At 47.2% G+C, this 13,810-nt stretch overlaps 1 protein-coding gene across 1 annotated transcript in view; it reads right to left on the bottom strand.

Annotated features, from left to right (window-relative positions):
• The window catches only part of ric1 (RIC1 homolog, RAB6A GEF complex partner 1), a 64,065-nt gene that overhangs the window by 13,431 nt on the left and 36,824 nt on the right, over positions 1 to 13,810 (bottom strand). Inside the window, exons 4-13 of the mRNA XM_061262215.1 lie at positions 13,607 to 13,714; positions 11,265 to 11,407; positions 7,303 to 7,439; positions 6,449 to 6,540; positions 6,007 to 6,095; positions 5,020 to 5,164; positions 3,494 to 3,542; positions 2,738 to 2,893; positions 1,178 to 1,393; positions 660 to 698 (exon numbers count right to left, since the gene is read on the bottom strand). Of these exons, the coding sequence (XP_061118199.1) occupies positions 660 to 698; positions 1,178 to 1,393; positions 2,738 to 2,893; positions 3,494 to 3,542; positions 5,020 to 5,164; positions 6,007 to 6,095; positions 6,449 to 6,540; positions 7,303 to 7,439; positions 11,265 to 11,407; positions 13,607 to 13,714 (1,174 nt within the window). The remainder of the gene's footprint in view (positions 1 to 659; positions 699 to 1,177; positions 1,394 to 2,737; positions 2,894 to 3,493; positions 3,543 to 5,019; positions 5,165 to 6,006; positions 6,096 to 6,448; positions 6,541 to 7,302; positions 7,440 to 11,264; positions 11,408 to 13,606; positions 13,715 to 13,810) is intronic.

Genomic DNA, 13,810 nt, shown 5'->3' with positions numbered 1-13,810 from the left:
CTCACACACTGGCCCTGCGTGTCTATGGCTGCATACTGCAACAGAACACACACCTTTAAAACACACACACACTCTCACACACTGGCCCTGCGTGTCTATGGCTGCATACTGCAACAGAACACACACCTTTAAAACACACACACACACTCTCACACACTGGCCCTGCGTGTCTATGGCTGCATACTGCAACAGAACACACACCTTTAAAACACACACACACTCTCACACACTGGCCCTGCGTGTCTATGGCTGCATACTGCAACAGAACACACACCTTTAAAACACACACACACTCTCACACACTGGCCCTGCGTGTCTATGGCTGCATACTGCAACAGAACACACACCTTTAAAACACAATGCTCTGACGCGCACTGGCACACTGCAATCTGCAGTAATGCAGCTTTCTGCTCCTAAAGTATTTCAATGCTTTAGTGTCAGTCAGTTTCAGTAAGTGTGAAACTGAAACTAACAGTTTAGTTTCAGTTTCACACTTAAGCACACCTTCATGACATAGTGTCACCTTTAATTACCGAAGTTAAAATGACTGATTCAAAACTATTTTCTCTGTTGTGGCTCATGAACCGCACATATGTGGGTGTGGAAAAGCAGCACACACACTGCAGTGCCTGCAGGGAGCCGCACAAACACTCACTCACCCGTATAGGCCAGTTACTCTCCAGATATGTGCTGTGAATCTGGAGGAGAGAAAACAGGGAGCTTAATAAATACCTTTCTTCAGTCAAGCTACTTCCAATCATTCACACTATTTTACTTATGTTTTCTAAATGTGATGGTCTGCCATATTTATAACTTGTGAACAACACTTTTTTTATTTGTAATATAAAAGGCAGACTAGAATTACAGACACTGGAATCACGCAATTAGAAGAAATAACTTCAAACAGCAGACAAATATGACTGTATACATGCAGTCGGCGACAAATTCCACAGCACCTAACAGCCAAAAATAGACAAGTGTCAGACTCAGCAGGCTTCTTTAAAACTACATTTCGAACACTATGCTCATCCTGCAGCAATTGAGGATGTACCAAACAGACGCATTTTTGCTCCTGCGCATTATGCAAAAGAATGAATAACCAACTCTTAGCGAGACTAAGAGAGAAAAGCGCACTGCTAATGGCGGACCGCGGGGAGGACACCACACCGGGGCGTACCTGGACCACGTGCCAGTGCCGGTGTCCGAGTAAAGTGCTGAGTCCCTGAGTGGAGGAGGAGGAGGAGGAGGGGGGCGCGGGGGAGTGGGAGGGCGGGTAGAGGGGGCTGTTCTCCCGCGGGAGGTGCTGTTCCGGGGGGCTGTGGGCCTGGGTGGGGTCGCCACACGTCAGGTACAGCCGGTCCTCCCCAATCAGCAGCACCTGCTCCTGGTTGCTCTGGAAACGGCAGTCACAGACAGAGGGAGGGTTTTTATGCACGCTGGATACGGCCAGTCACCTCAGCACACTCCACTGCACCAGCAAGCAAGCACTCATTCTGAACTGTAGAGTAGATGTGAGCAGGACATAGAGAATATTTGAATAGAGATCTGCAGGGGGAAGCAGCTGAAGACACTCCTATCAGTTAAACACTACAAATGCAGTAAGGGAGAAAGTGAGAGGTAGTGCTTTTCCTATGGGGTCGTATACTGACGTGCTATTGAAGGAGCGGAGGGCATTTTCTTGCAGTACATGGTACTGAAAATGGCAGATTTACACGCTAAAATCTGAGAAGGAGCTCAGCGCGCTATACGTCTGCTACCTAAAACTAGTGCGAAGTTGGCCTGGCCAATTCCAACATGTTGCACAGTTAGTATAATGTTAATACTTGGCTGAATTTCTCACATTAATGCTGCAAGTAAGTAATATTAACAAGTATTTATCGAACAGGAAAACCACTACCAAAAAAAACGACTCACAGCTAAACTTCTCGCAGCAGTGTAGACCGACTCAGTGTAGTGTAGCAGACAGACTCACTGTGCAGGGGTGATTGTTACGGTGCTCTCACTCAGACACTCAGACACTCAGACACTCAGACACTCAGACACTCAGACACTCAGACACTCAGACAATGCAGGGGTTGATTGTTAAGGTGCTCTCACTCACACAGACACACTGACACACTGACACACTGACACACTGACACACTGACACACTGACACACTCACCATGCAGGGGTTGACTGTTAAGGCACTCTTACTCATACAGAGACAGAGAGACAGAGAGACAGAGAGACACAGACATTGACCGTGCAGGGGTTGACTGTTAAGGCATTCTTACTCACACAGAGACACAGAGACACAGAGACACAGAGACACAGACACACAGACACACAGACACACAGACACACAGACACACAGACACACAGACACACAGACACACAGACACAGACACAGACACAGACCGTGCAGGGGTTGACTGTTAAGGCACTCTTACTCACACAGAGACACAGAAACACAGAGAGACAGAGAGACAGAGAGACAGAGAGACAGAGAGACAGAGAGACAGAGAGACAGAGAGACAGAGAGACACAGACACACAGACACACAGACACACAGACACACAGACACACAGACACACAGACACACAGACACACAGACACACAGACACAGACACAGACACAGACACAGACACAGACACACACAGACACTGACCGTGCAGGGGTTGACCGTTAAGGCACTCTTACTCACACAGAGACACAGAGACACACAGAGACACAGACACAGACACACAGACACTGACCGTGCAGGGGTTGACCGTTAAGGCGCTCTTGATGAACTGGAACTGCAGGATCCCGGCCTGCTGGAGGGGAGGGGGCCCCTCCATCCCATCCTCGCCCCCCCGGGCCCCCTCACTGCTGGTGATGGCCCACAGGTGGTAGCCCTCTGCCCCCCAGCTCTGAGGAGAGAGGCGACAGTGGGGGTCATACCACTCTCACCTGTACGGGATTCCCACACCACCTGCCTCAAGTTACAGCTCCACTCAGCCCAAAGCGTGAGGACCTGAACCGTGCGAGTCATGGGGTCACAGTAGGGTCATAGTGGGGCTCACCTGCATACATGGACATCAGCTTAACCAATACAGGGTCCCCACTCTTTCTGACACGTACAAGTACCATCACCATTAAAACTGTGTGCTGCATGAGCTCAGCAGCTAACAAACATGAGAAAAGCTGAAGAAAATGAGAAAATACTGAAAAATGTGCAATCTCAGCTCTACAAATACTGTTTAATGGCTTGACCTATAGCCTAGTCTGCAAGTCTCCCAAGACTTCCTTATTTTCTAGGTGTTTTCCATGACTGAAAAACTAGTCTATAAATGTATGTGCATTAGCTGCTGATAACTTGGTGTTGCTATATGACAGGGTATGAACCCGTCACCTTGCCACTATAGTGGAGTTTGCACATAAAAACTTTGGTTTTTTTTTTTTGTTTTGGATGAGATCGATGGAAGCTCATCATACGCACCCTCCAGACATAGAGGAGAAAGATGACTCACCATAGAGCTGATCCTGATGGGCTCCTTCTTCGTACCGTCTGATCGATACCTGGAGGAGAGAACGCAGAGCCGGGCTCAAGAGCCAACCGAGCAGCAGAACCACATAAAAGTGCAAAGGGTCGTGGGAAAGGAGAAGGCTCATCAACAGAGCTCAAATTTCCCTCACAGTTTACCACAGCTATACAGCTAATCAGCACTGCGGCCTTCTATTCAATTAGGCTGATGATGAATTATGGCAGACATTCATAATTGTACTGACATTTAAGCTGTTCTAAACACACACACACATACACATGTATAGTCATGATACACAGGGAACCCCACACCATATACAGTCATCCTCCAAAAATCAAAGCAAGAGAACTTCCATGACTTGAACCCTGATCTGATTGGGGTGACATGGCTCAGGAGGTAAGAGCAGTCGCCTGGAATTCGCTGTTGGGAGTCAGCCTATCACTGTTGGTGTGTGTGTCTGTGAATGGGTGAGTGAGAAGTGTCAATTGTACAGCGCTTTGGATGAAGGTGCTATAAAAAATTCAGATCATTTTACCATATCTGTAACATACCCCATTTACATTTCTTAAACTGCAGGCTGCTATGTGCAGTTTTTAAGTAAACAACTCTGTCATGAATTTGACAAGCCTAATATACAAGCGGGTCATATCGTGTTTCAACTGCACCGGGCCAAAAGGCAGTAGCTCAAAGCGGTTTGAAAACCAATATTCACATTTCTGTTGAATTATTGAAAGCACACCTGATCCCGGCTGGCTTCTATCAACAAGGTTCACCTGCTCCTCAGAGTTCGGCTGCTGCTCAGAGTTCAACTGCTCTTCAGAGTTCAACAGCACCCTCAGAGTTAAACTGGCCCTACTGTTTTCCTCACTGCGATAGCTGCTGCCAAACTGTTACAAAACGGCTACAGCAGTAGGACACCCACACAACCTACATAAATACTGCACAGAAAAAGGGTTTGAGCTGACAAAGGAGTCCTGCTGGACTTCAAATCCGACGTGTCTATAGAACAGAGCTCCATCTGCAAACCTGGTACATCCTGTATGCTCATGGCTGCTGTTTAAACAGGGATTTCCACCCGTAAGACAGGAGCCGGGCTTAAGAAACTCAAACTCAGGCAGCGTGTGATATTTCAAAAGGACACACGCAGCAACTATGGAACATTTTCCATGTACTGCATCAATATACAGTACTGTGCAAAAGTCTTAGGCACCTGTATAACATTCTGTACTGATAAGATTCTTTCAAAAATAATTCAACGAAAGGTCCTAAATAAATGTACTATACATTTTACATCACATTATAGTAATTTGGCAGAATAGTTAAACTGAATCAATGCCCTTCGGCATTAAAATTGCATCACTTCTCTGAGATAAAGAACTGTAGGACAGCGTTGGCTAAGACAATCAGCAGGGAGGTTGTTCCAAACATGTTGGAGAACGTCAGACAGCCTTGATCAGGTTTTTAAGTAAAAAGTAGTCAATTGCCCCGGCGTGACGTATGACTCCACTCACGCAAAGTCCTCCCCCAGGGTGCAGATGAGGTGAGCCCCGAACACGCTCCACAAAGACAGGCCCCCGCACTCCCACGTCACCATGACCACGCTGTAGTCTGGGGACCACTGGATCAGCTTCACAGGTCCCGTCTTGTTCCAGATGTCTGCCGTGTAAAAACAGAGGAGTCAGCAAGGAGCGTGTGGCCAGCAACCATCTGCAATTTATTACACTCCTCTACTCAATATATCAGCTCAAAGAGCCCCTGTGCAGACATTAGAAACATAAAAATCCTCTTATAATAAACACATCCAATTTAATATCCTTTCTGTTGAGAAATTCAATGCAGGGTTCAAGAGTTCATTTTCTGATTTAAAAATGTCCATACACATAGCCTCCAGTAGGTGGCAGCAGCACACCAGTTACCATCTTAGATTAAAAGAATTTCATGAACTTTGGAAAATAACTTGTATATTCACAAGAGACAGAAATACAACAGATATTCCTGAAACTATGTGGCAAGTAGCTGTCACCCAAACGTTTGCCAGAAGCAGGGGGTTGAGGGTCTGGCCCGGTGCAGCTGAAACACAATATGACCTGCTCGTATATTCGGCCTGTCAAAATCATCACAGAGTTGTTTATAAATGACCTGAAATGGCCCTGCAGTTTAAGAAATGTAAATGGGGTACATTACATTACATTATTGGCATTTGGCAGACGCTCTTATCCAGAGTGACGTACAGTTGATTAGACTAAGCAGGAGACAATCCTCCCCTGGAGCAATGCAGGGTTCAGGGCCTTGCTCAAGGGCCCATTGGCTGCGCAGATCTTACTGTGGCTACATCGGGATTAGAACCACCGACCTTGCGGGTCCCAGTCATTTACCTTAACCACTACGCTACAGGCCGCCCCCGGGGTATGTTACAGATATGGTAAAATGATCTGAATAAATATATAGCGCCTTTATCCAAAGCGCTGTACAATTCTCATTGACCCATTCACACGTACCGGGGTAGTGTTTAGGAGTCAGCTCCAGCCTGTGTGACAGCTGCATTGATCCTGTTGTAGTGTCAATCATGTAGACCAACACCGAACCACTGAAACAGACAGGGAAAATATACGCTCAATACATGACTACTGCTCAATTCACTAACCACAGACATGCAAGTCTGAATACAAATAAGACTGAACAGGACTTTAGCAATGTGTCTAACTATTCTATCAAATACACGGCGAGACTGTCACCATGGTCTGACGTGTCAACATGTGTCAACAAAGCATTCCTAGCTTGCAGACTCAGTCTGCGAAGTACGTATGCAGTACGTACACTGCAGAAGTCTTGCCAAGTTGGCAGATTGCATAACCCGGGGGAATTCCTCAGCGCATGCACACGTCACACAAGGACACACACACACACACACACACACACACAGACATGTGGCGCACATACCTGGCACAGCCGAAAGCCATCAGCCTGTACTTGTTGTTGACTGCTACACACGTGCCGTCGGTAACATCTGCAGCCCACACACCCTGCAGCTGCTGCAAAAACCAACAAGCAAGAGACACTCAGCACCCTCTGTGGGCCAGCAGGCCAGGTGTGCAGTCCCCCAACAGAGCCACACCCACAGATAATCAGGTCACCCAACTGCTGACTTAGACAATACAGAACAGAGAACAAGCTCTGCACAAAAACACACAATCCTGCAAACACACAGAACTGACAAATGACTCATGGAACTGCAATGGGGGGGCAAAATGTATCTATTTATTTACGCATTTATTGGCATATTTATTTATGCATTTATTTATTCATCATTCATTCAAGTGATTTGATTCGATTCAGATTTCCTGGCAACTTAAAAACTCAGAAGTGCAGTAAATGACTATGAAATGGTGTTCAAACAGTGGCCACCTTTAACCCAATTTGGCCAGCTGGGAAGTCCCTGTAGAGTGGTTAGAGGGATCAACCACATTTCACACGCAGACTTCACTTTGAACACTGACTCAAGTTTACACGAATGCAGCGGGGCTGAACACTTCCCTGCATTAGAACAACACTACATGTGTCCAAGATGAATCACCACACTTCTAGATGTGGTCTACAATGTGATAATTAAAAATAACACTTGGATTTGCAATACCGCAGGGACAATGTTTCATATTCTCGGCTTGAGAAATCTAAGACGTATGTCATTTAAATCCTCTATTAGCACAACAGCATTATCCTTAAGTGCACACTATAGATATGTTGGGACAGACTTGTTAAACTTTAAGCTTTGTGCCCTGGCGTGCGTCTCTTACGTCTGCGGTGAACCTGCTGGCCATGGGGGTGATGAAGCCCAGACGTCCGTCGTCAAACACCACGGCGAAACCGTCTAGCGTCACGCAGTACTCCATGTCCCGAACGTGCACACCGTCCAGGTCCAGAGAGGGGCCACCTGCACACAGACAACACGCAGTTAACAGGGTATGAGAGAGACAACACGCAGTTAACAGGGTATGAGAGAGAGACAACACGCAGTTAACAGGGTATGAGAGAGACACAACACGCAGTTAACAGGGTATGAGAGAGACAACACGCAGTTAACAGGGTATGAGAGAGACAACACGTAGGTGAACAGGACGAGAGAGAGACAACACGCAGTTAACAGGGTATGAGAGAGAGACAACACGCAATTAACAGGGTATGAGAGAGAAACAACACGCAGTTAACAGGGTATGAGAGAGAGACAACACGCAGTTAACAGGGTATGAGAGAGAGACAACACGCAGTTAACAGGGTATGAGAGAGAGACAACACGAAGTTAACAGGGTATGAGAGAGAGACAACACGCAGTTAACAGGGTATGAGAGAGAGACAACACGCAGTTAACAGGGTATGAGAGAGAGACAACACGCAGTTAACAGGGTATGAGAGAGAGAGACAACACGCAATTAACAGGGTATGAGAGAGAGACAACACGCAGTTAACAGGGTATGAGAGAGAGACAACACGCAGGTGAACAGGGCGAGAGAGACAGACAACACGCAGTTAACAGGGCATGAGAGAGAGACAACACGCAGTTAACAGGGTATGAGAGACAGACAACACGCAGTTAACAGGGCATGAGAGAGAGACAACACGCAGTTAACAGGGTATGAGAGAGAGACAACACGCAGTTAACAGGGTATGAGAGAGAGACAACACGCAGTTAACAGGATGAGAGACAGACAACACGCAGTTAACAGGGTATGAGAGAGACAGACAACACGTAGGTGAACAGGACGAGAGAGACAGACAACACACAGTTAACAGGGTGCGATCGGGGCCTTTTCCCCCACTGACTTGGATTAGGGCCAGTGGTAACAAGTACATTAAATCCTTATTTAATGTAATATTTATAAATATTACTTAAAAATCCAATAACTCCCTTAACCGAAACAAACATTCCCCGTAATTCTCATTAAAATGCTGAATACCTTTAACACTGCACTGAAAAGATAATACGCAAGCAATTACAATGATGCTGATGGTTTGCCCTTTAATTTGACTAATGAAATGAAAGCACTTGCAAATTCTGTGATTAGCATTCAGAAATACAGAAATCGCGAGACAGATTGAATATTTTCTTTGGCAAAATGAATTCGGCTCTGTAGTGAGCAAGACTGTCCCTTTTTCATGATTCAACCCCCTCAACAGCTACACACATAACCATCAGCACAAAGAAAATCTGCCCACACATTTTTCCCATTTCCATTTCTTGCTTTTGAAGGCCACATCCATCACTGCTGTGAAAATCACCTTTTCAATTTTTTGTACACATGTAACCGGTAAGAGCAATTTGCTTCTGTTGTTTACCATCAGCAAAAGCACAGCGCAAAAATCAAAGCAGTTCATACAAGAAAGATACAAAAAAAAATGGTTTGTGCAAAAATAAATAAATAAAAGAAAATTGTTGTCTAGAGCTATGATGGATTAAAATGATATTCATACTGCAGTGGGCTCCATTCGGGGGTCCCTCCACAGCATATACAACAAATATTTATTCTTCACCCCAATGTCGAGGAGTGTTACCTCTGCATTAAGACCAGACATGAGGCAGGGGGAGTTAAACCGGGAGTTAAGCAGGTCATCCATCTGCACACACCCACAAAAGACCACCTCAGGCCCCCTCTGCCCCTATAGCGAGGGCCAAAAACAGGGATGAAAATAACGTCCTACACTGAAACGTCCTTGCACAGGTCTGCACTGCTCCGAAATATCTGCCTCTTCGACAGCTGCGTCGCCCTGCACTAACGGTTTAGCGTGCACACATTTCAGAAATCACTGACATTAGTCACAGATTCTTTGTCTCCTCAGAGGGCCACTAGCATACAATAAGTTACTGACAGCAACTCACACTCTTCAAACGCATCGGTAATGACTCATTAATTCTCACTGTGCCCATTCTTTCTCTCTGTACTAAACTCGAAAAAAGCATTTAGAAAAAGATCTGAAGACCTGAAGACACGCTGGACGAGACAGACACTACATTAAGAGATAAGACTGGGAGTCCGCTCTCAATAACACATTCCCAGATGGCTCAACCTGAGAGACAACACATTCGATGGGAAGACAAGCTACCAGCACGTTCCCACGAGGCCCGCACGCAATGAGGGGAAATATACGATACGCGATAACGTCGTTTAGTATTGCCATGACGATATGACCTGTGATGAATAAACAAATATTGAAGTGTGCACAGTGCTAATGTCTTTCTGCTCTAGGTACACTGCTCACATAGACCCCAGACAATGAGTAGCCTGTGCCCACTGAATAAAAAAAATTGAATGCGTTATTTCCAACATTCTTCTATTGAACAAATTGCACATTGCCAATCAATTTAACAGATCAATCAATTAACACAAATGCCATTTATCGCAGTTCAAGCAGATGTGTTTCGCGCATGTTCATATCTCGATGATGAGAAGTATACGACACAGCTGATAAATATAGCCCTAGTTCCCGGGAGCACAAAGCTCGTGATCTCACTACAGAAAGCATCCCGAAGGCCGTGCATCCACTGCACTCTACTGGAGACAGCCGTTTGTTCTTCCTGTCACTGGATATGAGTCATGAGGGAGAGATGGTGGCCTGGGTGAGGAAAGCCTCACTGGACAGAGGCCAGAGAGGCAGACACACACATCTCCACACTGCTGGCTACACCCAAAACACGGAGGAGGAGAGGCAGACACACACATCGCCACACTGCTGGCTACACCCAAAACACGGAGGAGGAGAGGCAGAGACACATATCTCCACACTGCTGGCTACACCCAAAACACGGAGGAGGAGAGGCAGAGACACATATCTCCACACTGCTGGCTACACCCAAAACACGGAGGAGGAGAGGCAGAGACACATATCTCCACACTGCTGGCTACACCCAAAACACGGAGGAGGAGAGGCAGAGACACACATCCCCACACTGCTGGCTACACCCAAAACACGGAGGAGGAGAGGCAGAGACACACATCTCCACACTGCTGGCTACACCCAAAACACGGAGGAGGAGGAGCCGGGGACACACATCTCCACACTGCTGGCTACACCCAAAACACGGAGGAGGAGAGGCAGACACACACATCTCCACACTGCTGGCTACACCCAAAACACGGAGGAGGAGAGGCAGGCTGTCAGGGGAGGGTGCCATGGTGGGCTCCGGGGTCAGGATTGGGAGAGGGACAGAGGGGGGGGGGTACAGTGAGGAGGTACAGTGAGGAGGTACAATGAGGAGGTACAGTGAGGAGGTGGGACAGAGGGGGGGGGGTACAGTGAGGAGGTGGGACAGAGGGGGGGGGGGTACAGTGAGGAGGTGGGACAGAGGGGGGGGGGGGGTACAGTGAGGAGGTGGGACAGAGGGAGGGGGTACAGTGAGGAGGTGGGACAGAGGGAGGGGTACAGAGAGGAGGTGGGACAGAGGGGGGGGGGTACAGTAAGGAGGTGGGACAGAGGGGGGGGGGTACAGTGAGGAGGTGGGACAGAGGGGGGGGGTACAGAGAGGAGGTGGGACAGAGGGGGGGTTACAGTGAGGAGGTGGGACAGAGGGGGGGGGGGGTACAGTGAGGAGGTGGGACAGAGGGGGGGGGGGTACAGTGAGGAGGTGGGACAGAGGGGAGGGGGGTACAGTGAGGAGGTGGGACAGAGGGGGGGGGCAGAGGCGGTGGGACAGAGGAAGGGGTACAGTGGGCTCAGGGATCAGGATTGGGAGAGGGACAGAGGGACAGAGGGCGGTGGGCCTCACCTCGAGACGACTGGAGGTCCAGAGAGAAGGGCACGGTGCAGAGGTTGATGGCCTTGCGCCCGTTGGAGACACCGTTCCACTGCAGGATGTGCAGGAAGCCGTCGGCTGTGGACACCACCAAGTCCTCCTGCATGGACTGCAGGCTGCAGGGGGAGAAGCCACACAACACTCAGGCCTTTAGTGGTTCTGGTGCAGACCTCTGGTGCATTCAGACTTTAAAAGTGCGTCGGTGGAGGCTAGAACTATGATGAGTTTAGTGATGAGTCTGGTCTAGCTTTTTAATGTGGTCCTAACCATTTATTACAGTATCAGTTTTTCAGTAAATGTTTTACCAGCATCCATGTGGAGGTACTGAACCTGAATGGTTTCAGTTTATAACCAGCTGTGTGACGGGACACTTTGTAAAACTGCCCAAGTCACTCTGGAGAGTGTTAACACTATATCCGCTAAACACTACGTAAATTACATTTCATGTGCGAAATATGTCATTTTGTTACGTCTAATAGGATAAATAGGATTAATAGGATGTTATAATGCTTATATGATGGGATTCAGCAGATTTATGCAAATTAAATTCTGGACAGTAAATTAAGACTTCAGCACAATAACGACTAACATTGCCAAGTGTAATCATTATTAGCAGTTACAGAGTTGACCATTTAGCTGTAATATGGCTCCTGGGGTTGACACGCACAGATGATGCGATGAGCAGAAATATATGTGTGTGCAGTTACATTTTCCACCATTTTATTTGCTACTTTGCCCTGACATCATCAGAGGGACAAACTGCAGGAGATAAAGTAGACTTCCAGAGTGGACATGCTCATGAGAGTCTGTTCGGCCTGAAAACACGTGCTCACATCCGCACACTGAGTTAGGGTTACAAACCATACCCTGGTCTACAGAGAAACCCTGCTCAGTCCTTTCACACCGCCCCAACCCCGGCCCGAGCGGCCATTTTGTGTAACCTTCAGGGACCTCCAAGAAACACACAACAAGAATCCCAACGATGGGAACAAAATAAATGATGTGGTCAGGAAATGACTGGGGGGGGATAACATTCCTGTCTGGTGCTTCTTGTGAGGGCACAGGGTCCAAAACTGAACGGAGGAGTTTGTGGACTGAGGCTAAAAAGGCGTGTTCCCCATAGCAGAGATTTAACGGTTCTGCATCGCTGAGGTCATAGAGGACTCTCCACAGCAAAGAGATTCACAGGTCCTCAACAGTTAACAGCAAAGTACGCATAGCGTATGTTTTTAATGTTTGAAATGGTTGTGAATTTGATCACTGCTGGCCAGCGGTCCATGTTAAAGAAGTCTCTGTATTAAAGAGTCAACTGGCACAATGAGTCTCCCAGCCAGGCTCTAAGGCACTGGCAGAACACAGAGGTTGAGGGGGAAGTGACTTGAGGTTTGTGGAATGCTTTGGAATATGGAAGGCAGTGGAAAAAAAAATAAAAACTTGACTAAAAATGAAATGTCTCCAGAAATCAGAGCAGTGGTTTTCACTCAGTCCTGGGGCACCCGAGTGCTGGACTTTGTTACAGCAAGTCTCCTAGATCAATTACTTATCATTTTGTTCCTTAAACTTGTTAAAACAATGCAGGTTTGTCTTATCATTGGTTTTGTCTTTGAATTCTTCATTATTTACCAACTGGTTAGGTTGAGTCCAATAAGCATTTCATATAATCAGTTCAAAAATCATTTGCAATATAGCCCAATGTGAATATGGGTCATTTATTCTTCATACATAATCATTTCTGGCATAATGTGGCGTAACAAGGTAATTAATCTTTTTTTTTTTTTTTACAAGCTGTTAAGAAAAATGAACAGCTTGTTAATATTCTGGGATTGCAAATGTGGCTGGAACAAAACCCAGCATACACAGGGCCCCCCAGGAATGAGTCTGAAAACCACTGTCGTCTTAGATGTTCAATTAGGAAATCCACAAACAATATATGGCAAATATGAAAAGTGTGAACGTCTAGGCAGGCCAGCCTGTTCTACCATCAAATCAATATTTGTTTTCATTATTCAGACTCGACAGGACGTGGCATGACATGGCATAAAAGCAGCTACTTTGCATTTCAAACCAACGTGACAGAGCAGGGCCGCAGAGTTTACCGGCGGCCGGAACACCTTTTTCCACCTAATTCAGTTTATTAGGGCGACCGCTGGGTTGTCAACTCATCAAGGATAAAGATGAGTCACACAGAGGACCGTCTCAGCTCAGCACTACCCTGCTGGAGGGCACGGCGGGGGCCACAGGAGGGGGGTCTACAGGACGGGGGGGGGCACAGGAAGGCCTGCTGGGGGGGTTTCAGGCCCGCAGGAGCACTGTACCTGGTGATAGGGGCCTCCAGGTCCACCGGCCTCTTCATCTCCAAGCTGAGGCCCGGGGCACACTGCTCCTCCTTATAGCCTGGGGTGACCTTCACACGAGGACTCCCTCTGAGACGACACACGGACACACGGACACAGTCAGGTCAGAGCAGCCAGTGGCAACTTTATTACACTTCAGAAACTAAAATCCAGTCATTTTCATGA

This window comes from Conger conger, chromosome 12 (assembly GCF_963514075.1).
Source record: "Conger conger chromosome 12, fConCon1.1, whole genome shotgun sequence".
In the NCBI taxonomy this organism is placed as follows: domain Eukaryota; kingdom Metazoa; phylum Chordata; class Actinopteri; order Anguilliformes; family Congridae; genus Conger; species Conger conger.
The sequence above is the reverse complement of the archived record's forward strand: the minus strand, read 5'-3'. Positions and strand labels throughout refer to the sequence as shown.